At 38.2% G+C, this 25279-nt stretch overlaps 1 protein-coding gene across 7 annotated transcripts in view; it reads right to left on the minus strand.

Annotated features, from left to right (window-relative positions):
• Positions 1–8206: 8206 nt before the first annotated feature.
• Positions 8207–25279, minus strand: part of LOC132060224 (mediator of RNA polymerase II transcription subunit 15a) — a 75327-nt gene continuing 58254 nt past the window's right edge. The window contains exons 1-11 of one of the 7 annotated variants that reach the window (XM_059453157.1): positions 21230–21398; positions 20073–20184; positions 18118–18214; positions 16571–17698; positions 15745–15797; positions 13879–13953; positions 11536–12855; positions 11101–11436; positions 9454–9654; positions 9269–9357; positions 8207–8688 (exon numbers count right to left, since the gene is read on the minus strand). In XM_059453157.1, coding sequence (XP_059309140.1) covers positions 8481–8688; positions 9269–9357; positions 9454–9654; positions 11101–11436; positions 11536–12855; positions 13879–13953; positions 15745–15797; positions 16571–17698; positions 18118–18214; positions 20073–20184; positions 21230–21378 — 3768 coding nt within the window. In that variant the 5' untranslated portion in view covers positions 21379–21398 and the 3' untranslated portion in view covers positions 8207–8480. Of the gene's footprint in view, positions 8689–9268; positions 9358–9453; positions 9655–11100; positions 11437–11535; positions 12856–13878; positions 13954–15744; positions 15816–16342; positions 17699–18117; positions 18215–20072; positions 20185–21229; positions 21399–25279 lie in introns of those variants that run through there. The other 6 variants (XM_059453156.1, XM_059453154.1, XM_059453152.1 and 3 more) reach the window with 6 other exon arrangements.

Raw genomic sequence — 25279 nt, forward strand, 5'->3', positions numbered from 1 at the left:
GGTTGCGGCTTCAATAGTTGGATATGAAGTCACATTTATTAGGGAGCTTTTTAATGGTTTAACTTTCAATATAAAGAATTTTGGCACAAATTTAAATTTGAATCGGGTTTCAATATGAAAAACTGAACATCGAGTGGGAAACGAAAAAAAAGTTATTTATCCTGAAGTTTTGGGCTCATGTCCGAATGTGAAATCGCATTTATTAAGTAGTGCTTTAATCTTTCATATGAAATTTTTGGGCAAGAATTCGAATTTAATGAAGTTTCAATGCGAACACCCTGAGAACACGAATTGTGAAATCCACTTTTGTGTTTTAAATTGTTTGTACTAAAATGTTTCTTTAGTTAAGCAAAAGAGTTGTATTAAGAAAGCAAATGTCTAGAAGCTTCATTATTTTTTTAAATTTTTTTTGTTATTACATAGGGGTAGGGGGAGGAGGGGATTATAACGTGGGAATTCGAACCCTCACCAACAAGTGAAAAAATGTAATTAACCAACTGAAGCATTTACTGATTCTACAAAAGCTTCATAATTGAATAAGAAGAAAGACGAATTTATTGTCTACTATATTTCATATCGCACTTATTATTTGAGAAGAAGTTTTAGGACCATGTTGAATTTTCAAAATCATATCATAGATTAATTGTCTCATTATACAGGTTATTAATTATTAATTTCATGTGTTATAGATTATTATTTGTAATTATTTATTGAATGACTCAATAATGTAAAGAATTTTAAGATTTATGTATATAAAAGTTAAACTTGAGATTATTCATCTTATTCTTTAGTGTTGCAAATTTTATTATCATGACCAATTTAAACTCTTAAAATAATGAAACTTGCGGTGGCAGTAGTGTATTCATGCAAAAAATAAGTGGCAATGATCAAATATTGAGATAAAAACTTGACATTTAAATACAGAAGGATAGACGGACAGAATTATTATCTACTAAATTTCAAACCGTACGTGATTATTGTTGGGTTCGAAAATAATAGGGCGTCATGCGGAAGCTAATAATTGAAAACCTTGAGCGACGATAAATTAGACAACAAAGAAGATATACTAAAAAAGACATAATATTATAATATGATTTGGTCAAGTGACCTACATATTGAAAAATTAATATATAAAACATAAAAACCTATTGAGAGAATAGTTTCGCCCTAAACAAGACTCTTTAATGATTACATTATGGATGCTTTTGTATTGTGTTGTATGAGAGCGATTCTTCAATCTATAGAGGTCTGAAAACCTTTTCCTCCAAGAAAGAGGTTACCCAAATATGGAATATTAAAATTTTCCTTTTGGGCATCCGGTGACCTACATATCGTGCTCGCAGACTTGCGCTGGAAGAGGTTCGGGACGGATCGAACGACATTGATGCCAAAATTGTTGTTGCCCTGTCCGTCGAAGAGATTGCAGCCGGGGCATGCCTGCTCAGCCTTCGGCCAATAAAGCAGATCAGGCGCCCGGTGATGAGGGGTGGTCTTCAGATGACTGGATGAGGAAGAGGCTCCGGAAGAGGCCGGAGAGAAAACTCCAGGAGTTTTTGCAGAAGTTAGCCAGGAGGGTCCAAAGATGCTCCCACCGCTGAAGGTCCTTTGCACCCAACATTATTTCTCCCGATCCCGCAACCCCTCTTTCTAATGAGTCTATCGAGGCCGACCCTTCATCCGACGACACCAAGCCCTGATCCGGTGTTCCGCCTCCCTAGGCCATTTTAATATTTTTTTTTACTTTGTTTTGTAAAAATTTGCTCAACGTTGGATGATGAACGTATTTGTTTTGTTCCTTTTCTGCTTTATATCATCTATTCTTGCTTGAGTTCCAATTGTTAAGTTATTTTTAACGAATTCAGTCGTTGCTTGGGTTCACTTTTGTTGGTATTAATTGTGGGTCGGAAGTCATGCTTATCCGTCCTTCGAAAGGAAGCATCTCCATTGTAGGGATCCATCCACCCTAACATCCTTCTATTGGAACCGTGCTCTGTTTTTATTTCGGACGCATGTGTTTAGGAGTTTGAGTTGCTTTATTTCATGCATTCAGTATTGCGTGCAATCGCTTCTCCCAATCCGAGAATGTTGCTTTCGGCCGCCTATTTTATGATCAGCTATCATTCATCCGACTCATATTAAAAGGAGGGGCCCTATTATTTTTTGATGTCGATGAGGAGGACGCCTCGACCTCATCTTTTTGGCATAAGGTTTATGATTCCTTTATGCTCGGAGGCCCGCAGGCCGTGTCGTGTGTTTGCGGGGGATGTATTCGAATCCGGAGGGATTCGTTTGTACCAACAAATTCAAAATGCAACCGCGTTGGTTCAAATTTCTTTTATTCATAAAAAATGGGGCGCGTAGCCGCTTTTACGTTTACATTGCTGATCAAAGAAAATAACTGATGGCTTTACGTCATGCGGATTGAGCTCTTGTCTTGACAAAAGCAGACTCTCGATCGGGTTAGAAGTCAGGGCGTGCTACCCGCTGTCAATAGTTCACGACTTATGTTAGTATGGCTAACAATAGTTCACGACTTTGAGTAGTGCGGAAAGAGCTTCCGGCTTATGATCGCTGAAGTTTGACCATGTTTGCAAGGGTAATACGTTTTTCAGTTATTGCCTCATTAAAAACTTTGCCGGTAAAAAACCCTTCTGGGAAAAACTTGGTCAAGAAAAAGAGTGCAACGCGTATTTTTAGATTCTTGTCTACTTCGGCTGGGGTCGATCTTTCCTTCGATCGGTCCCAGTCCTGATCCTGTAAAAAAAAAGAATAAAAGAAAAGGATAAACTAGAGGTTCATACCTGGGTTCATCTGGGCAGTACGTCTGTAACGAAATCATTTCCAAATTCGGGCCAGCTCTCGTCCTCATGGTCGAGAGAGATTGATATGCCAAGTCATTTTCACTCATTTCTACCGACCACTTAGATAGCCGACTCGTGAGGTTTTCATTTTATAAGGTCGCCTGCAGCGAGGCAGTGGTAATTACTGTCACCGGGAGACATTGGAAGTACGGGCGGAGCTTCCGAGTAGCTGTAAGGTTTTACTGGCGTAATATATTGGGAGCTGGCTTTCCCCATCTTTTCGTACCAACGCTATGCTGACTGAGACCAACAAAACCGTCAAATACGCGAACAAGCGCTCACCCTTTTCGGCTTAGCCATTATGTGGTGTCGAGAGATATTTCTTGAGATCTTTCAAGCTTTGGATGCACTTCAGAGTCCACTTAAATCCATTACTCTTCTTTATTAGGTTGAACAGCTCAGGGCATCAATCCAAGGACCGCGAGATGAATCTCCTCAGCGCTGCGACCCTTCGGTCAATCCCTATACCTCTTTGACGTTACCCAGTTCCTCCGGCATTTCTTGAATGGCCTTGACCTTGTCCGAGTTCATCTGATACCCCGACCGAAAACCAAATAGCCCAAGAATTTCCCCAACCGTACCCCGAAGGCACACTTCTCCGGGTTATGCTTCATATCATACCTACTGAGTATAGCAAAGTCTTCTGTAGTGTTAACAAATTAGTGTCCGCCGTTTCGGACTTGACTAGCATGTCGTCGATGTAAACCTCCATAGATTTGTCGATCTGCTCTTCGACCATTTTGTTCACCAGCCTTTAATACGTTGTCCCTATATTCTTGAGACCAAAAGGCATGACATTATAATAGAAACTACCGTGATTGATCATAAAAGAATTTTTCTCTTGATCTTCTGGATGCAAGCTGATCTGGTTGTAACCGGAATATGAGTCCAAAAAACTGAGCAATTCGTGTCCTGCCGTGGCATCGATCGTCTGATCAATATGCGGCAGTGGGAAGGAATCTTTTGGGCAAGCCTCGTTCAGATCCTTGAAATCCACACACATCCTGAATTTTTTGAGCTTCTCGGGGACTACCACCATATTTGCCGTACCAATCCGGGTTTTCCACCCTTCGGACCGATCCTATCTTAAGTAATCGCGTTACTTCTTCTTGGATGAACTGGTCCCTTACACTGAAATTGGCTGCTTACTTTGTCTTATCGGAGGGTGACGCGGCTCGGAACTCAACTGATGCATGACCACTTCTGAGGGGATCCCTGTTATGTCTAGATGTGACCAAGCAAAGCAATCGGAATTAGTCTTTAAATAAGTTAAAAAATCATTCATGCACTCGGGCTGAAGCTCCGAGCCCAGGTGTACCTGCTTTTCGAGATTGCCTTCGAAAAGTGTCGTGTGTTCTAATTCCTCCACCATCAAGTCTGCGGGGTTTTTGTCTACCGAGATGACAAATCTTTCAGGGACAGGCTGATCTCAATACCTTCCCCCGGATATTGCTTCTCCCGCGCATTGCTCTTTTTTTTCCCTGGCTTCGTCGTCTAATATCGGTACTTGTAATTGCTATTTTGAGATTTTGTCCTTCTTAGCCGCCGTTACCGCAATGGTTTCCATTTCACGGGTTGCGCCTTGGTCTCCCTTGATTTCCCCTATCCCCAGGGAGTAGGGAACTTAACCTTTTGATGAAAAGTGAAAGGGACTGCCCGCATTGAGTGGATCCACGACCTTTCTAGTATGACATTATAAGACATGTCACCGCTTACGGTGTCGAAGTTCGTGTCCTGTTCCATACCATCGGCATGAATCAGTAGCTCAATCTCCCTCCAGGTCAATTAAATCCCCATATTAAACCCGGCTAGCATTTTAGTTGTAGGGATGATTACTTCGTCTACCTTCATTTCCCTTAGAACGCGTTCTTTGGATAATGTTTGCTGAACTTCCTAAATCAATGAACACACGTTTAATGAAAGAATTTTTAATTTGAATAGATATTACCAGTGCATCATTGTGAGAAGGAATGAGTCTCGTGCGGCCACTGTCGGTAAAGGACATGTTCTTGCTCGGCGAGGCCCCAGTTATGACTCTTAGTTGTAAATGAAATTTTGGATTTTCGGAGCATTGTGTAAGTTATCTAGTTCACCATCCCCCCCCTTCCCCTCGCCCGAAGATCAAGTTGATTGTGTGGGTAGGCTGGGGCGCCTTGTCCGGCTTCTGCTCATGATTCCTGCTTAAATTGAGTTTGGCCCGGTCACTGATATACTCGTTGAGATGCCCGGCTCGCAGAAGCTGGGCCACCTCGACCCTTAGGTTTGCACAATCCTCTGTGGTATGCCTATGGGTGCTATGGAAATGATACCACAAGTCGATGTTCCTTTTATCTAGGTTGGCCCGGATCTTCTCTTGGAACCTAGCCCCATTCATCGTTCTTTTTTACTGCGACAAGCTCTGTAGCGTTTGTTCTGAAATTATGATATGAGAACTTTGGGGGTCCAGCCACTTTTGATGTCAATCCCGGCGGCGCGGGGCATCTCTGCTGAGGAGGCCCCGACCATTCTCGTTGGTTCCCCGGTTCAAAGTTTGGCCTGAAGGCCTGCAGGCTTCATACGGCTAAACCGTCCCCTATAACTTGCGACGTTTGCTTCGAAACTCGGGTCCGATCTCTTTCCAAGGCGGTTACCTACTTCTATCGGAACCATCACCCTTTAATCTTCCTCAATGCGCATTTTAGCCGTATATCTGAGGTTTATTTCGCTCCATGTTTTGGCCGAAAATTCCCTCAAACTTTCTTTTAATTTCTTGGACGCGTCTGAGCTTCCCGGGTTCAGACCATCTGCGAAGGCGACCGCAGCCTAGTGCTCCGGGATGACCGGCAACAACATTCTCTCCCTTTGAAACCTGTCTACGAACCCTCGGAGCAGCTCGTCCCCCGATGCTTTATAGCGAACACGTCCTGCTTGTGTGTTTCGACCATCCGTGCTCCCGTGTGGGCTTTGACGAAAGCATCTGTAAGAGTAGTAAAAGAGTCAATAGAATTTTTGGGTAAATGAATATACTAGGAGAGGCTCCCTTTATGAGTGTCTAATTAAATTTCTTCAGCATGACTGTTCGATCTCCGTCGCTTCGAGGTCGTGCCTGGTGATGGTCGTCTTCAAATGTCATTATATGCTCTTCAAGATCAGTGGTCCCGTCTTATTCGGGCATGTCCGACATTATGAACTTTCTGGGAATATATGCAGGGGCTACGTTCTCCGGGTACGGCAGTATACTATACTTTCTGGTTCCTGCGCCTTTTATCACAGATGGGGCTCCCGCCTCCCGGGATTTGGTTCATTCGTTCATTCATTTCCTTTTCGACCCTGAAGAGCCCCTCGGTAAATGCATCCAACCGTTCTTTTGCCGCTTCGGCCTTTTTAGTCTATGGGGTCATAGGGATTTTATCTCCGTCCTGATTTGACGCCGGAGTCCCTGCCCTAGAGTGTTTGGCCATGGTAATCATGGCCCTTTCCATGCGTTGCATCCTCTCAGCCTGTGCCTTGAGCGCGGTCATCAATACGTCACTCGTCAAGGAACCCGCCCTTTGAGCAGGTTTTCGCCTTTTAAGTTGAGATTGCGCTCGACCCGTTCTTCCAAACATGCACTTGTGTGGTTGCTCTGATTCGTCGGCGTTTGAGACGTCTCCTTTTCGCTTATCGTTAGGCTGTCTATGCGGTGTCCCATCTCTACTGCTCCTATGCTCCCTATTGAGTTCCTTGCCGTGCTCTGACATTTGTACCTCCACCAGGTCCTTCATGCCTCTTACTAACATCTGCGCGTCCTCAAGCCCCTGCATATTGCTTGAGCTACCACTCGCCTCAGACATGTCTAACTGCGTATAATGACTTTACTAGAGTTCCTGGAAGAAGAATTTCTACTGTGAATCAGGACAACTCCACAGCTGTCTATCCCCATAGACGGCGCCAAATTGTTTTTCGGTGAAAACGGATAATCAGTTAGAGATTTGTATTTCAAGGGTATGAAGACAAGTGGGTCGTATCCAATCCCGGAAACTCTCCTTTTGAGTAGGTTTTTGTGATTACAAAAGTTAGATTGAAAGAACCAAGCATAAAAAATAAGAAATCAAGCAAGATAATTATGTTCAAAACAGTAATCGATGTGCCCGGATCTATTGTTCTTGAGAGAAAAAGTAAGGGATATGTTACAAGAGATGAGATGGAAGTGCCTTAGCTTACATGATAAGCTATCTATACGTAAACCAAAACGAGACTTTTCTACCCCTAAAATACGGGTGATATGACGTAAGGCTGCTCCCAACGTTAACATAGTCAGTGGCTCTCTGACCTAGAATCATAGATGTAACTGGAGTTGGCGGAAGTGGGGAATAGCTGTGAGGGTTCCCCTAGTCCCCCCGATCGTCCGGTCTCACATGGGACCCCGGGCCGATTTTTGCCCAATAAAGAAACACAGATGAAAATGGTTAAAAAAAAAAAAACTTTAGCGCGTAAGAACAGATATCTTGAAGTTTAAATCATAATATTATTGATTTAATACTACCAAAATTCCTAATTAAACATAGAATAACATGTCTACAGTTCAAAATGCTGCAACTGAACTTCAAACCTCGAGGTCCAAAGTTTGATACACAACATATAAACTTCAAACTAGTTGTGCGTATTTCAAGAGTTTAAATTTTTACTCAAAACTATAACATAACATATAAGGTCATTTAGTTTGAGTTTAAAGTTACGAGCTGCTAATCTAAACGAGCTTACTCAAACTATTTGACCTTTGTTTTTTCTTTTTTTTCTTACCGCTGTTATTTTGCCAAAAAAAGAAGAAAATAAAATCATATGAATCTCAAGATATATGGAGATTAATAAGCCTATTTGGCCAAATTTTGGGAAGCTAAAAGCACTTACTTAGAAAGTTAAAGTGTTTTGTTAAGCTTTTAGAAAAAAGAAAGTGCCGTAGTAGCAGAAGTTATTTTTCAAAAACTAAAAAAAATCTTTCATTGAAAGCACTTTTAGAATATTGACCCAGCACGCTCTAATTGACAGGTATTTTCAAATTGATTGGCCAAACATAAATTATACTCTCCAAAAACACTTTTGATTAAAAAACAACACTTTTCAAAACAAACAGATTTTGAAAGCTTAGCAAAACAGACTATAAGAACAACTTTACTTGTAACTTTAATGAAAAAAAAATATTATCATTATAATTCTAACAGAAGCAAAAAAAGATAAAAACTAAATTGTGCAATTTTTCAAGGACGAATTCGTAAATGAGTGCAGGCGGCTAATAATTTTACTCCTCCTGTTAGCCCCATTTATATAAACCCCATATACTTCCAATTAGATCAAGACCGACCTTCCCCTTTTAACAAGCCATCAGAAATCCGAAAATTTAAAACCTTTAAATTTTACTAAGTTCATAAATACAATAAAACACTGCACAGAATTGTCAATTAAGCTCGAGGACAAACACCTCAAAAAGGAAAAATTCATACCACTTGATTAAAAACAACCCAATGGGGGTGGAAAATTCTATTCAGCAACAACCACAGGATATACAAAGTATATCTGCAGTGACCACCAGTAAACAGGTAGGCAGCAGTAGGAGAGCAACACCGAAGATGGATCAAGAAAATCTCATACTTTAGTGTTTGATCATGCTGCACTCGAAATATTCTCCCAAGACCCGTACTTCGAGCTGAAGGTTCCTCCACCACTTTGCTGTGCATACTCACAAATTACAGCACGGGCACAAACATCCCAAGTCTTGGCTATGTCTTTTAGACACATCGGCTGTGAAAGACTTCGCAGAGAAACGCTAAACCTTGATTTGGCCTTCATGGATAGATCTTCATACTCCTTACTGCAGCACAAAATAATAAAACACGGTTTTAAAATGATACAATTAGGAGTTAAAAAGTGGAGAATATAAGACTGGATAAGGGTGATCGTCAAAACTTAGTTGATAATCTTAATGCAATCAAAAGGCAGATGTCCAAAATCTTTTATGATTTCCCTGATTAGGCTGCTCTTATCTCTCATCTCGTGGCCAGTATATTTCCCAAATCTATGGTACTCTTATTCGAGTTATCAGCACGGTCTAACATTAAACAATTTAATTTCTTGAGTAATTATTCTGTCATCCCTCTTTTCTTTTACTTCCCTATTAAACCCGTAGCCAGATTGACCATTAGAGCATTCAAATGAGTGATTAATCACAATGACTTTTTGTTCATCATCTTAAGACCTTTAATAAATCAACAAGGTATAACGAATACGGCATAAACTCAGATCTATCAATGCTTTTTTGACTTCATATGTTATAATTGCTCTAAAATTTTTTATAAGGGTTATAATTGCTCTTATCAATGCTCTCCTTCCCTTTCTCTGTCTACTCATCTCTTTCCGGTATTAAATCAAGAAGACTGTCAGACTTTCCTCACCTGACTTCAACTGGAAACTTGTCCAACAAAATTGGAGAGCAGTTCGGATAATTAACTGGAACGAGCAATCTCAAAGGCTGAATTGGAGACTGCACAGAAGTAAAAGACCATTAATCAACCATAGAAACAAAAAAATGTAAAAGAGTTGATTACTGAAGTTCAGTATATGAAGATCAAAATCTCACCATCTGCGCTGAAGCATACTGTGCTTTTAAGCTTGGACTCAACGAAACGGCAGTGAAGGAACACTTAACAGTAGTGCCTTCACCGCCCTCTGTTGCAGCTGCAAGAGCACTTGGATCAATACCTTCGTCACTAATTTCTACAACAGTGTCAATAAGTTGCCGATTGATTTTCTGTATCTCTTCAACCAGTGCATGATTAACCTGCAATAGATTACTAATCATTGTTAGCACTGTAGGTACAGCTGGAGAACCCAAAAATTGACAGTAGAGCAATTTCCTTGTCAAAGATCAACACACCAATATGAATGCAAGATCAAGGTAAATCAGCATCTGAAAAAGTAACATTTTTGTGATCAAACATTGAATGTCCTACCACAAAAAAAGATGAAAAGCAACCATGAGACAAACGAAATAACAAAAAGTAACTCATTTTCCCATAAATGCAAAGCTTTACGGAATAAAAACACCATTCCAAAATGTTGGTTCACATGCTTGCCTAGAGGCAAAGCTGCTTTAATATTCTTGAGTTTTATAAATTATAGGCAAAGCTGCTTTAATATTCTTGAGTTTTATAAATTATAATACCTACTGCCCTGTATCCAGCCAAAGCTTGGGACTAGTTTTATAAATTACTCGTTTGAAAATCCAGTTACTCTATCAAATGACTAGGTGGGGGTTCAAGAGATTCACATTATTTATCTAATAACACAAAAAGCAACGACCAAGTGACTTTGTGTCTGTCTAAATCCCAGAGAGCCTAGCAACGATATGAGGTGCAGTTGGGGATTCAAGTCAAAATAGTTCAGAAATACGCTGTAACGAGACATCTGAATACAACTTCCACCTCAGACTTAGTTCAACACTAGAATATATTCACTCACTAGTTGCTACAAAAGGGATATATTGAAATCATATATAGATAGAAGGCATATATTTGTTTCCATACAGATTTGTATCCTGTGCAGCTCTGGCACAGTAGGGTTGAGGGACATTTAAGAGCTGGGAAGTTTGTGGTAGAGATTGGATATTAGTTGTTGGAATATCATAATTTGGAGTATGCACTGAGAATGACAGTCTGGCACAAAGACACTCGAATATTAGTCACAGCGGCCAGCTGAAAGTCTCAGGTTGCAAACAACATTCAACATACTGCATTTGTTTGATTCTAGACAGTCATCTTATACTTGGTTCAGATTATTTGGACATAATCACAAGCTGCAAAAGTACTAAAGAAGTAAAACCCATGTCTGATTCACATAATGTTTAATTTCCACATATATCTACCATAGCTATCGAAGTTTCCAGAACAGACCTAAAAGTGGTAGTTTTGGGTTGAAGGTCTAGTCGCAGAAATATAATCAATTACATGAAAGAGCAGGCACACGGACTGATAGTTAAACACCACTCGGAGTTGAGTTTCAGTTTGCATGCAAGCTAAAATTTCAGGAAATATTCCACTGTATTGCATTTGGTCGTTCTATTCTCTCTCTAATGGCCACGGCCAAAGACCAGTTTTTATTTTAACTCTAAAGTGCACCCCAATGGACCTCCTTTTCCTTTTAAAACCAAAATAATCTACCACAGGGCTCTCACGTTTGGATGTGCAGTTTTATACTTTTATCCTGTAAGTAGGCAGCAAAAGATTACCTCTGCTCTAGATTTTTTGACATCGGATGTTGCTGTTGACTCTAACTCAGATGCTTCAGAAAAATTCAACTGCCAGAAACTATCATTTACACTGCCGTTTGATGAAACAACGTTGGAAGTTGTATATCGCTTCATTTTCTTTGTTCCTGTAGGTCCATCCTGCGTAAAGTAGTTTCTCGCTTGGAGACGACATTTGGTCATGGCAACCAAATCTTCGCCAACAGCTGCTCTTGATCCATTTCCTGGTGCAGATCCTGCTATTCGATCCATCATACTGACCACCGAACTGATGTCACTAACAGACGAATTCAATGCTTTGGCGGACATGTTTTTAACCTGAATATAATAATTATGTCAAATCAAAAGGAAAGGTGCAAAGACAGATCTATTCAGATTAGCGAAGATATAAATTAAGTAGAATGGTATTATACAAACCACTTTCATCAAACGTTCCAGTGGTTGTTCAACACTTGACTTGCCAGAATCAGCAGCTGAGCCATTGGCATGTGTACCATCTAGAGGAGTAAACTCTGCAAGCAAAGGTGAGGCTGATATCCCAGGAGTACCAATTGCAAGGGATTGGGCAGGTGCAGAAGCAGCAGTAGCTTGCTGATGCATTATATTTCCAGCCATAGAATGTGACGCAAGGCCAGCACTAACTTTTTCAGAATCCCCTGGCATTGGAGATGGAGCCAAGGGAGTTGAAGGAGATGGGACAACAAATGGTGAGCTTGTGGATTGGAGAGGAGTCCCCGCTTTGGTAAGAGATGCCAACATATTTTGTTGGTCAATTTGAGGAGAAGGATGTTGGGTAACCTGAGGAGATAGTGCCTGATGGACTTGAGGTGAAGATATTCCCGACTTCAATTGCGGATGATGAGATCCAACACGCTGGCCAACTGACTGCTGTTGCTGTAAAACTCCTGCTTTCATTCCCATTTGCTGCCTCATCTTTAGGTCATTAGCATCAGTCATCTGGTGAAGCTGCGACATCTGGTGAGCTGGCAATTGCGCAGTCTGCTGTTGCTTTGCTTGCTGCTGTTGCATTAACTGCTGTCTCTGAAAAATTTGCTGCTGCATCTGCTGCCGCTGGTGGTACTGCTGTCTTAATTGCTGGTTCTGCAACATTTGCTGCTCGTGCTGTTTAGGAAGCGACTGTTGCAAGGCGTTTGAATTTTGCTGTAGGGAACCGAGGTTTGCCTGCACAGGGTTCGATCCACTTTGTGAACTTAATGAGCTTATGTTAACTTGTTGAGGACTGTTAACAGGATTCTGTTGTAAAGAGCTGGTAGCCACCTGCTGCAGTGAGTTCAATGAATTACCCTGTCCCAAATCGACACTGGAACCAGGCTGTCCTGTATTTATCATATGTTGCTGAGAGTTGGAAATTGTCGATACGCCAGACAAGGAATTATGTTGCAAGTTGGTGAGATTGTTCTGCTGCATTGCCGCCATGGAACCCTGTACGGGTTGCATCGATGGATTAGTTTGACCATCAAGAGACTGTGGTTGCTGAAGCTGCATGGAAGACTGAGGAAGTTGCCCCTGCAGTGGAGAAGAAGCAGGCTTGCGCGGCCTATTGGAACTAAGAAAGAAACTTATGTGCTTCTCAACCGAAAGCAGTTTCTCCTTGTGAGAAAGTTGAATTTCATGCTTGTTAAGCCGCAAGAAAAGCACAATGCGTTCCAGTGTCATCTTGAACATCTTGAGCTTTTCAATTTGCTCGTTTTGAGGACGCTGAGGAAGAGAATCATGCTTAAAATCAGAAAAAAATCAGTTTAGTCACAGTCCTGCTTCTTGCCCTTTGCAAACTTTTAAAAGTTATGCTTCAAGTACCCTCCCACGGCAAGAAAAAAGGGAGCAAAACTTAAGAAAGAGCATAAAGAGACAAATAACATAGCTAGCCAGATGCCCACAATTCAACAGAATGTTGACTTAAGTGCTCTTTAAATTCAGATAAATCAAGCCCTTGCCCAAAGAATTAAGGAGGCCTTGATCCCTCCCCCAAAAGGAAAAAAGACTACCATGAAAATGACATATACATCACAGTATCTACCTAGATATGTGCAAATGACTCCTTTTATAGTGTTCACAATCACACACAATGCTTCAACACAGACAAATGATGCAGATGCAAGAAATGAAAAGGAATTAACTCCCGCTATGACACAACTGTTTCTCAAGATGACAGGAAGGAACCAAAGATGCAAAATTGAGAATTTAGAGTTTTGAGCTTTCTGCATCAGTTCAGTTAGACAATATTCTAGGATTACCTATGGGCATATCAAGGAGTTTGTATCACTATAAATGCCAGAGTATATATGTAAGAAGGAGCTATAATAGGTGTGAGAAACTCGCAAAGAAATAAGAGGAGTTACCAATAACCAAAGGTTTATAACATTAATCTGATACCAGTACTTGTTTAACTACTTATGGATGACCTACCCAATAGAATACAAAATGGAGTACGCCTTGGTGTGTTAATTGACGAAAGATACATGCTATATGCAGCAAATGATGGTGTGTCAATTGACAAAACTTTCAAGGGAGTCAGCCAAAATTTGGAACTATGACAAAGCACTTAGAGGGCAATGGTTTAGAATAAATAGAAGAAAGATCATATGATTGCAAGTACTGTCCCCATAACAAGAATGATCTCTGAGAACTATTAACATATCAAACTACATCAAAATCTAGTAAATACAGCATGCTGCACCATACAGCTGGTAGAATTGCTCCAGAAATGATAGTTAATAGAATAAAATGTTGATGACATACCTGCTGCACTTTAGTAGCAATTTTCTGGTATAGATCATTGAGCTCTGACAAATACATCTCCTTCATAGACTTTATCTGCATTAAAAAATTTCATTAAGTCAATTGTGCAAATGTCAAGACTGGATTCCCATGTGGATAGGTGATAATTAGATCACCTGTTCAATGCAGTAGAGAACAAACTAGAGAATCTTCATGAAAGAATCTTCCAGATAAAAAGGTTAAAAGTGAAGGGGAAGACGAAGACCACACCTCATTAAAAATCCATTTTGCACGACATGTGAATGACAAAATAAGCAGTGTTATCAAAAGCGAAAAGCGCAAAAAAGCTCTAAGGTCGGGCTTTAAGCGCAAAGCGCAAAAAAAGCATGGGCTTTAATGAAAAAAAGCGCAATGGTACAATAACACAAATATATATACGTTTAGTCCAAGATTAATAATAATAAGCATGAATAACAAATATATGGACAAAGAAATTGTAAAAATATTACGATAAAGAGAGGCTCATTGGCAAGGAAAAGTATGTCTTAGAGCCTTGATGACGACACTGAAGCGCACATAAAGCGAGGCGAAGCGCTCAACATGTTTTGAGCCTCGCTTTAGGGCTTGAGCGCGCTTAAAGCGCACCTTTGATAACACTGAAAATAAGCAACTGAACTTTGTTCCTTTAGCTTCTTGTTCTGCTCACATCAAGGGTCAATTTCCAAGATGTGATCATAGACCAGACCAGCCAGGAGGAATTCGAATATACTTTTCTACAGTTGGTTGGGAGATATAATATGGTCTAATGAAAATCATCATTTTTTTGTTTTCACTTTACATCTTTATTTCAATGAAGCAAAGTGAGGGGAAACAATGGAATAATACCGATATATTTGGCTTCACAAGTAAAAAAACATGTTGCTGTTGTATGCTTATTCTTGGAGAGCTTTAAGTATTCCAACTTACTCCTAGCTAGTAAGCCAAGTTGAGTATTTAAGTAGAAGAAAGTAGAGGGAGGACCCATTATCAACTGCGTTTCGAAGCAGGAAACGACGAGTTTCTCGGTTATCCAAAAAATTGGAAAAACAAATATGCCAACTAATACAGATGAATGGGTATCTTTTCACACAGAACAACATTTTCTCATAGCCATATATTCAGGTTTATACTTCTTGCATGAATAGGTTTACCCTCCAAACTAGCAATAAAAAAATTTAGTTTCCCGGGAATAAAGCAAATTAGGGACATACCATGAGGACCCTGACCCGAACTTACGGACATATTACCTCAAGAAGTCAGATAATACATAACAACATTCAACTATCTAGAATCACTTAATCAGAAGAAAAGAAAAATTGTAACTAGTCAATTTATCGAATCTACTTAACTTCTCAATTAGGCCAGTAGAAAATGTAAAGAATTTCTAGAGCTATAACATCGGATTGAGAAGGCCTCAAAATGAAGGGACATAGACAACAAGAATTCATATAGCCTACCCTAACTTGATTGCGGCATAGTTGTTGTTATTGTTGTTTCTTGAGTACTTCACTTCTCAATTGAGAATATATCAATTTCTAACAAGTTATCTGTAATATGCTTAATTTTCTATTTCTTCTACGAATTGGAATACCGTAAAAGTGCCTTGCGGCAAGGGGTATGACCATGAATTTGCTGAACGCTTATTTTGGTAAACCTCCTCTATTACTCCATCAACCACAGGAAATATTTCACAGCATTCAGCTACTTCTTATATTGTTGTAACCAGTCAGTTTATCAAAATCTACTTCACTTGTCAATTGCCAAAACATCAATTTCCAGCAATTCATGAGAAATTTCCTTAGTTTTCAACACCCTGTGTAGATAAAAATACCATTGGAAAAACCATACCTTTTGGTAGACCTCCTCCTGCCAATCAGCTGCATTTGCATTTCCCGTCTGAGCTGTAGAATCTAAAGATGCTACAAATAAACCGAGAGTTGAGGATAGCACAAATATTGAAGGGCTTGACTCTTTACAGCATTGTGTTGGATATTTAAGTAATATTCATACTTTTTTTTTTAATTGAGAAACTATATTCATGCACTATAGTTGTCATCCAAATGTCCTTGTGTAAGAAAGTTAAGTTTCTCACTCTAGACCAGGACGATTGGGTATTTGGTAGTATACTAATATTAAGTAAATTTAAAAATACAATAAGATTTTCATCTTTTAATTAAAGATCAAATGCATCTTTCAGATCTCATTCTTTCTGAGTTTCCATGATAGTATGGTTAAGCTGATCAGAACAGCAAGATCACTTGGTGACATTCCACCACTCAAAGACTAGTCATTTTTACTTTAAAAAATGTAAAACAGCGGTTAAAATAGCGTATTAGTCCTATACCTTCAAATATAAGGCATGAAAGGTGGAAATATCTAAGAATGAGACTGCTAAAGAATGATTTATGAGACCTAATTGAAAGCTTTAATTAAGAAAAATACATACTTGATGAGGCTTCTGGTGCGGCTCTTTGTGATTGATATAGCTGCTTCTGCTGTTCCATTGCATTCTGCTGTTGAAGCAAGGGAGCAGATGTTTGAAGCCTCTGTTGCATTTCCCTTTGCAATTGATTCGTCTGTTGCTGCAAACCCAAAGGTGGTTGTAACTGTCCTGGTTGTGATTGACTCTGAGACATCATTTGCTGTTGTGCTGGCTGCGACTGCGATTGTTGACCTTGACTTGGTAACAAGGTTGTAGCACTCTGCAGCATTTGTTGTTGTCCAGGAACTTTTGATTGTTGCAACATATGGATAGGGTGCTGATTAGACGTCAAGCCAGAGTTACCAGGTTGTTGACTTCCAGACAACTGTTGCTGCTGGACCCCAGCAATATTACTTTGAGACCCCAACTGCTGCTGATGCATATTTTGAAAGTTGTTTTGCTGATTAAACTGCTGCTGCTGCTGCAGACTGTTATAGTTGTTCTGTTGGCCCACTAGCCTCTGCTGCACATCAGGCATCGGATTCTGTTGGCCCATCAGTTGGTTCTGCTGGAGGTTTGTCTGTTGTGCAATCAGCTGTTGTTGCTGTTGCTGTTGTTGATGCTGTTGCGCTGGTAAAATTGGTTGCTGTAGCATTGACGGTTGTTGTTGATGAAGCATGGGAGCCTGCTGTCTCATAACTGATTGTTGCCGTTGGTGAAGTACAGATTGCGTTGACTGTTGAACGGTAGACTGTTGATTTTGCTGAAGGTTGGACAAAGAAGTTGATTGCATTGAAGAAGGTTGCATCATAGCTTGCTGAGAAGGTTGTGTCTGAGTAGGCTGTAGAAGGTTCTGTTGCTGTTGTTGCTGCTGCTGCTGCTGCTGCTGGTCCTGCGGCTGCTGCTGCTGTTGCTGCATGTGAGATTGCATCAAGGACTGTGAAGTGTTTCCCGGCTGAAATTTCTGCTTCATCATCTGCTGCTGCAGCTGCTGCTGGTAAAGATATTGCTGTGTCTGTGACTGCTGCTGTTGCTGTTGAGAAAGAACCTGTTGTTGTCTTCCCTGCATCTGCCTCTGAGAATTAGGAACCATATTGGGAGGCATGCCTTGACCAATGCCACTTCCTACTGAGTTTTGACCAACATTTGGCATAGTTTGCAAATTTGGATTCTGGCCCCCAACATTTTGCATGGTACCCTGCGTCAAATTACTCACAGGAGGAAGTGCAGGAGTCAAACTAGCAGAATTTTGCAGCCCAGTTGATGCCATGTTGTTCTGAATGTTTTGCTGCATCAGTGGTTGTCGTGTTTGATTTTGATTGGCCAGTACAGGAAGTTGCTGGGCTTGGCTGTTAACTTGGGACTGTATGCTGTGGGATCCTACAGAAATGAATCAAAAAGAAACAGTCAAGATGCTTTCAAATAACTAACAAACATAATAACATTAGAAGAAAATACAAACAAGCAGCCATTTGTCAGTTTTTCAACACCATTGGCAAGCAGCTTGATGAGAACCAAAAATCAAGGCGCATCAACGATGTGTACTTTAACCGGTTGAAGGAACTATCAACACTCTGACCTAGAGCACAAACAATACTAACTAGTAGTAGTCACCTAAAATATTATAGATAACTCAAGGATTAGTACAATGGTTCAAGCTTCTAAAATTTACAGTACCCTTTGTAGCTACAGGAGCAAAAATTTTCAACAGCAGAATGAAGTAATTAGGCTTATATAAAGCGTCATGTCAGACAAGATTTGCCTATTTGAAATACAGCACAAGAAATTTCATTGCTCACCTGGGCCAGAGGCACTCTGACCACCATTTGCAGCATTGGGCTGAGATTTTGTCTCCATGGTCAGCATCTTTAAAGATATTTTCCGCAGATAATCTTGCTGCAATGTTAGATAAATTTAACTAAAAATGCATACACCATGTCTAAACGACTCGAAAAACGAATGTAAGTTTATACAAGCAGGAATAACAACGACAACCAAGTGGAGAACAAATTGCATCATTCAACCAATATTTGATTTTTGTTTAGAAACTAATAAAGATAAAAACTAACTAGAAAGCAGGTAAAGTGAACAATGACCTTCACAAGTAAAGAGAAACAAGAGATATGGAAAATAGTGGAATGATTAATATCAAGAAACAATAGTAATTATCTACCACTAATTAATAATGGGTCAAGCAATTAGCCTTGGAATCTTAATTACCACTAACGTCTCTTGACTATTTAGCAGGTTTATCGTAGCTAGTTCTCTCGAATCAAGCTAACAAAAATTAATCACATTCCAATTTTAGGCCACACTTGGGTTCTTCCCATCTCTAGGTTGACCCCATTAGATGAGGTTTCAAGCCCCAAATCGCGTTAATTAATCTAGCCAAATCCCTAATTTCCTCTCTCGAGTTTAATAAAAAATAATAGGGGATGTCTTAGGATTAGCTGCTCCCTTCGGAAAGCAATAGATGCACATGATTAATTAGAAAAACTAAAACCCATTCATAAACTAGAAAGCATTTTTTTACTACAAAAGCAAACTTGGTTTCTTCCCGGTCACTTCTCAATCACATAAACCTATAAAATTGAAATAAACCATAAATGCACTATTTTCTTAATTAAACATAACAAAAATCTATGCATAAAGAAGAGATAAGTTGGTAAAATACCAACGTATCAGCGTGCAAACAACAACAACAACATACGGGTCGGGGGAGGATAGAGTGTACGCAGACCTTAACCCTACCTCGTAGAGTAGAGAGGTTGTTTCCGAGAGACCCACGGTTCCTTAGGTGTGAAAAGGCATTAAAAATTAGATCTAGGTTATTTTTATGTGGTGGTTAGTTCTAAAAATTAATGTAATAAATAGATTTTATAAAACTATGTCGGTTAGTCAAATCTGAAATTAATTAATTTTTTTTTTATGAAGAAATCTGAAATTAATTAATTTAATTCCATATAACTTGACTGTATTCATTTGTGTTGACAAATAAGGGCACTGGGCCGCCCTTTTTTTGTTGACAAATATAGAGTGAGCATTGAAGAGCTTGGGGAAATATAATTAATATGATACTATAATATTTACGTGTCAATACCAGAATTAACCCTTTTTTTTTTTTTCTTATCATCACTGTAATAGGTAATTTTACACAACAGATCTCATGCTTAAGATGAACTGATACATATAATATCATGCTCTTCCATTTCTCCGTTATAAAAACATTGATGAGAGCAAAAATAAGTGAATCCAATTTTTTTTTTTTAAATGACACCAATGTCTTAGTAAAAATGCTAAAAAAGTAATTAATGTGTTCATTTAGAAGCGTGAAATTCCACATAAACATGATGGTACAGTACAGACAACCATCGGCATTAGTAATTGAAAGATTTGTCTCGCACTTGAGAAGTTAAGCGGGGTGGTGTAGTGCAGGTTGAAAACAACAAATTATGTTTTGCGGGGCAGGGCCGGACTGGTTGAAATCTTCGCGGGCTTATGCGGGTTTGCCCCGCAACCGCACCGCTCCTCTCCGCTTGCCATCCCTAAGACAACTTGTCTAGATGACTGGAAAGATGAATGCAAGTCTTTACAAGCGGGAATAACAACATCAACAAAGTGGAGAACAAATTGCATCATTCATGTTGAAAAGTCCCACATCGACTGAAAAAGGGATGGGCGGTTTCCTTATATGGTCTTGGGCAATCCTCCCCTCGTGAATTCAAACAAATCGAAATGAGTTTAGATTACATACCTGACTTGTAGCAGCATTATATATCTTTTCTTCAAACCTTATTGCAATTTTCTTGAGTTCTTGTACGCCTTCTTGCCCAGAGACAGGAAGATGCCTCTTTAAGGTCTCCATTCTATACAACCATATCAACAAAAAATCAGCTTAAACCATTAATAAGATCCCAATCTAGATAAACACTTCTCAAATATGTTAAAAATAATTCCACATTACGCCCTGCTACGAAAGACTAAAACTTGATTTCTCTAAACAATATCAATAGTTATAATCCATCCAATTAAGCACCCAAGGGTGTGGCCTAGTAGTCAATGAAGTGGGTTGAGAACCACGAAGTCTCATGTTCAAATCCCTACGGAGACAAAAATACTAGGTGATTTCTTCCCATATGTCCAAGCACTTGTTGCTGGTTGGAGGTGGCAGGTATCCCGTGGAATTACTCGAGGTGCGCCCCGACACCACGGTTATCAAAAAACAAATAATCCATCCAATTAACTCGAGCAGCAACCAATCATTTTGACATATCTAAAAAAATAAAAAGTAAACCACAGCGAGTAAAAGTAGGTTTTCCACTTGAACTAGTTCCTTACCCCTACCTTTGTGGGGTAGAGAGGTTGTTTCCGCTAGACCCTCGGCTCAAAAGAAAAGAAGAATTCGAAGCCAGGGTTGCAAGAAAATAAGACGCCAAAATAATAGGATACAATCAAATGAAGCGACAGATAGTAATAATAAATACTGAAGAACGACGAAACCACTCGATTACTAAATAATACTACTAATAAGGAGAACGAAAGACTAAAACTTGTTTTCCCTAAAGAACATCAGTAGATATAATCCAATTAACTCTAGCAGCAACCAATCATTTCAACATATCTAAACAAAAAAATAAAAAATAAAAAAAACACACAGAGTAAAATCAGGTTTTCCACTTGAACTGATTACCTAAATTGGAAATATCTACCAATTACCCAATAGAATTCCCCCCAATTCTATTAAAAGCTGGAAATAACAAGTCTCAAAATTGACTTATCAATACTTCTACCTAACTGATAAAACACAAAGGAACCCTAACCCTAAACCTAACCCCTAAATTCCCAAATGCAAAATCTTCAACAAAATTGAAAACAATTAACAAGTTTAACAAAAATTAAATAAGAAATTACATCTTGTTAACAATCCTTTGACGAGAATCGGGTAATAGTTGAGTTCGCCATTCACCGGAATCCATAGCTCCAGTCGGAGCCCCGGTCGGAGCTCCGGCAACATCACCGGCTTGACCTTGTTGTGGGCCCCTCCAATTATTCCCATCCATTTCAATTTCAAATCAAAATTCCCAATCGATGTTACAAAATTTTGCAATGAGAATAAAGAATCATAGATTATAAGTATGGTCTAAGGAAAATTGACGAAGTCGTAGTATTATTTTATTAAATAATACTTAGGTTGAAATTGGGTGTTGTGTCGGCCTTTTAAATAGTGTCTGATTAACATCTACGTGTCTGTATCTGATGTGTCCAGCCGCCTTTTGAGTCGATATGTTTGGGCCATTTGATTATCCCAAGTCCCAACTAGTTACTAGTACAATGGAAATAAGTGGTGAGGTCCTGTATAAGTAAATTTTTGCATGTTTGTGACCTTCGTTTGCCAAAAAAATAAGCACACGTGTTTGTCGCTCTTTGAATGTGGATAATAATCGCGTTGTTGATTTCCGACGGGTATCTACAATTTTCATTAATTGTCCTTAAAAAGAATGAAGTTGCATGTCATCTTATTTAATAAGCTTGACAGCAAACAGGCAATTTGTTTCCGCTTCGAATTCTCTATATTCAATTGTTGTTGCTAATTGTACTCCTTGTTTAATGCTTCATGATTCTATGGTGAGGAATGAGGTAGGTTTCATGAATATTTCAATATCCACTTTCCTTGCTCATCCATAAAAACTCTGCTAAAAGCAGCATCCCAAGTGTGTCTTTTGTTTGTGTGTATTCAATTTGTGTCTCTTTTTGTCATTAGTATTCAATTTAAGCTTTCTTGTACAGTAGGAGATTAAGCGATTAATTTAACTTGTCTAACTACAAAAGTTTTTTGAGGAAAGACCTCGATAAGTTCCCTAGTATAATCTCTAATAAGGTTGCATATAAGTTCTCAATCAAATTTCTATTTTTTTAAAATGGGTTGATTTGGACTGTTATGTAATGTAAAATTTTCATTTTAATTTTGATCTGCTAGTTCACATGAAATTTCACCGGGTGAGTTTCTTATGATTCGTTATTCAAAGGTAAAATAAATTGCGATCTCTCTAACTTAACGATTTTAATTCAATGCATAATTGAATTTTATGTTAGCTTAATGACCCTCTATAAACTTATCAATTTGATAGCCTCAACCTCTTGGATGCTGATATAGCAAAAGATCATGAATACTATCTCTTTTAGGCACTTGAAATTAGGGGTGGGCGTTCGATTTTTTGGTTCGGCTATTTCGGTTTCGATTTTTTGAAGGTGGACATTTTAGCCAACACGGAAAAGACTAGTTCAAAGTAATAGAGTTTTTGGTTTTCGATTTTTTAAAGTTCGGTTCGATTTGGTTTCGATTTTTTGATATGATATTAGAAGCGATTTCATTTACACTAATTCATATTCTCAAAAGCAATAAAACATAAAACTGATAAATTGAAATCAAAATCAAACAAACAGGATACATAAGAACATAAAACAATAACCATGATATAGGATTTTTTATTTCTTACTTAGATGAATAATTAATTTAATTAAAGGACATTAATTTTAAAGACAAATATCATAAAAGTAACTAGATTATAATATTATTATTTTTTGGGCTTATAAAATATGGGAAACTATTTTAAATTTTTTGGGTAATGTATTAAATTTCGGTTTAAACCGAAACACTTAAGAACCGAACTCTAAAAACCGAACACCGAACCGAACACCGAAGTTTCTGAAAAAGTAAACCGAAACCGAACCGAAAAATCGAAAATCGAAAAACCGAATTAATTCGGTTCGGTTCGATTTTTTGATTTTCGGTATTTATGCCCAGCCCTACTTAAAATGTAAGAAAATAATAAATAAATAAATAAATAAAACTTCTAAGCAAGGTATTTTTTATTAATCATTATTGATATTATTATTATTATTATTTTATTATTATTATTATTATTATATTATTATTTTCAATTCTTTCTAATTATGAAGTGACGAAATTTATCTTTTGAAACTTTTGGCTCAAAATCGGACTAAAGTATAGCAATATTATCGTTGGACTCGTATAATCTGCCGCTAGTCGTTGACGAGGGTTCATTTGAATGATTTGACTATATTGAACATGATTTTGCAATAAATTTACGAATTTGACCTTCGGGGTTTGAGATTGGGTTTTGGGTTGACTTTCTGAATACGAATCCCTTATATGGCAATATGGATACTAATGACGATACGTAAGCATTTGTTATCAAATTTGGAAGTAATGGATGATGCTAGGCACAAAGAACGAGCCATGGCAATTGTGAAGTAGGACTTATTGAATCGGAAAATTTGAGACCTTTCTTGACATTATTTAACGTGTATATTTGGTTAAAATGGATTTTTAAATATAAACCTAATGGGGTAACTAAATTATGGGCAACTTATGAGATTACAACATTATCGGTGTACAAATGTTCTTGGTATTTGCGTATATTTACATTGTATACTTTATGTCATGCTTTGGGCATTAGATAATGTTGATATGAATTGTGATTATAAAAATGTATAATAACGTTGCTTATTGTTTATACACATTACATGTCTTACTTATGATTATGTGCCTTATACAAAATGCTCGTTTAAAAGTGGAAAATAACTGATTGTGTTTTTATTACACACTTTGATTTCTTATTAAAAAACACCAACATTAGAAAGAGATTTGGAAGGAAAAAATAGCATTTGAGGATTTGTAATAGTTCGGGGGAAATGGTTGGAAGGAGTGATGGCTATCTGGGTAATTTTTAGAGAAAAAAATGGGATGAAGTATTGTGATTTGGAAGCCTAAAAAAAAAAAAAAAAAAAGATGTATGGACCATTTGCGGGTAAATGGGTCACGATTCATAATATTTGAACGTGTGTACCCCGGTCATGGAAGGGGATCGGTAGGTTGATTTTGCAAGGATTGTCCCTATTTCTGGGTGATCTTTAATTTTTTATGTATTTGGATGACTTGTCTACTTGGTTGTTTGATTCATACCCTTTGGCTTGTTTGGCTAAATAAACTACTTGAGGACATAGAGACTTCTCATATTTAGGCTTGTAATTTGTGATTATCCTTATTGTATATAAGATGGACTTACAACGATTAAGTGTGGAAGTAGTATTCGAAGGAAAAAAATTAAATCTCTGTTTTAGAAGGGTCGATCGACGATCGCAAAAAAAAAAAGATTTTTGTCTCTGCTTCTCATTTAATAAATATTTATGGGCTAAACTAAAATACCTCTATCTATGACTATGCCGGTAATTGAAAAGGCTAAATTCGGAGGATTCGGGGCGAGCCATCGGTTGAGTTCGAAGAATTAAATTTATCTAATCTTTATTTTTTTCTTTCTATTTCTAGACAATGTATTCGGGATGTATCCCATACTTGTACTTTCATCTTAGTCGTTCTTGTACTAGTGACACCAGGTTTTGGGATTCGTAGCACTTATTCTGTATTTATTATGATTATCAGACTTATTAAGGCTTTAAAATGACTTGTATGATTCTTCTGCATGTTTTTATTTATTGATTGGTTTAAATGGGTTGTGGAACAAAAATTAAAGACCAAAAACATTTGAGGGATAAAAATTTTGGATCGTGACATTTTCCAATTGTTATTGTCACATAATCAATTATAATGATTTATTTGTTCCACTATATTTTTCCTTATTTATTCTTAATATAGATTTACATATTTTGCTTCAACTGTATATTTTTCTCTTTAAATACAATGGATATTTGTTTTAGTTGTGTATTTTTTTTCTCTTCAGATCAAATCTGTAAAACTTAACTGAAATTCTACTATTTTAGCCAAAGTAATAGAGTTTTAAATGGTTTATAGAGGGGGAAAAAAGAAGAAGAGTATTTCTTCTTTTCATGCAGTAATTTTTATTTCAACAATGTATTTATCTTTTCGGGTCAAATCATAAAATACTTGGTTAGAATTCTTCTCTTTTTAGATACTGTTTG

The sequence above is a fragment of the Lycium ferocissimum genome, chromosome 6, assembly GCF_029784015.1.
Source record: "Lycium ferocissimum isolate CSIRO_LF1 chromosome 6, AGI_CSIRO_Lferr_CH_V1, whole genome shotgun sequence".
Classification (NCBI taxonomy): domain Eukaryota; kingdom Viridiplantae; phylum Streptophyta; class Magnoliopsida; order Solanales; family Solanaceae; genus Lycium; species Lycium ferocissimum.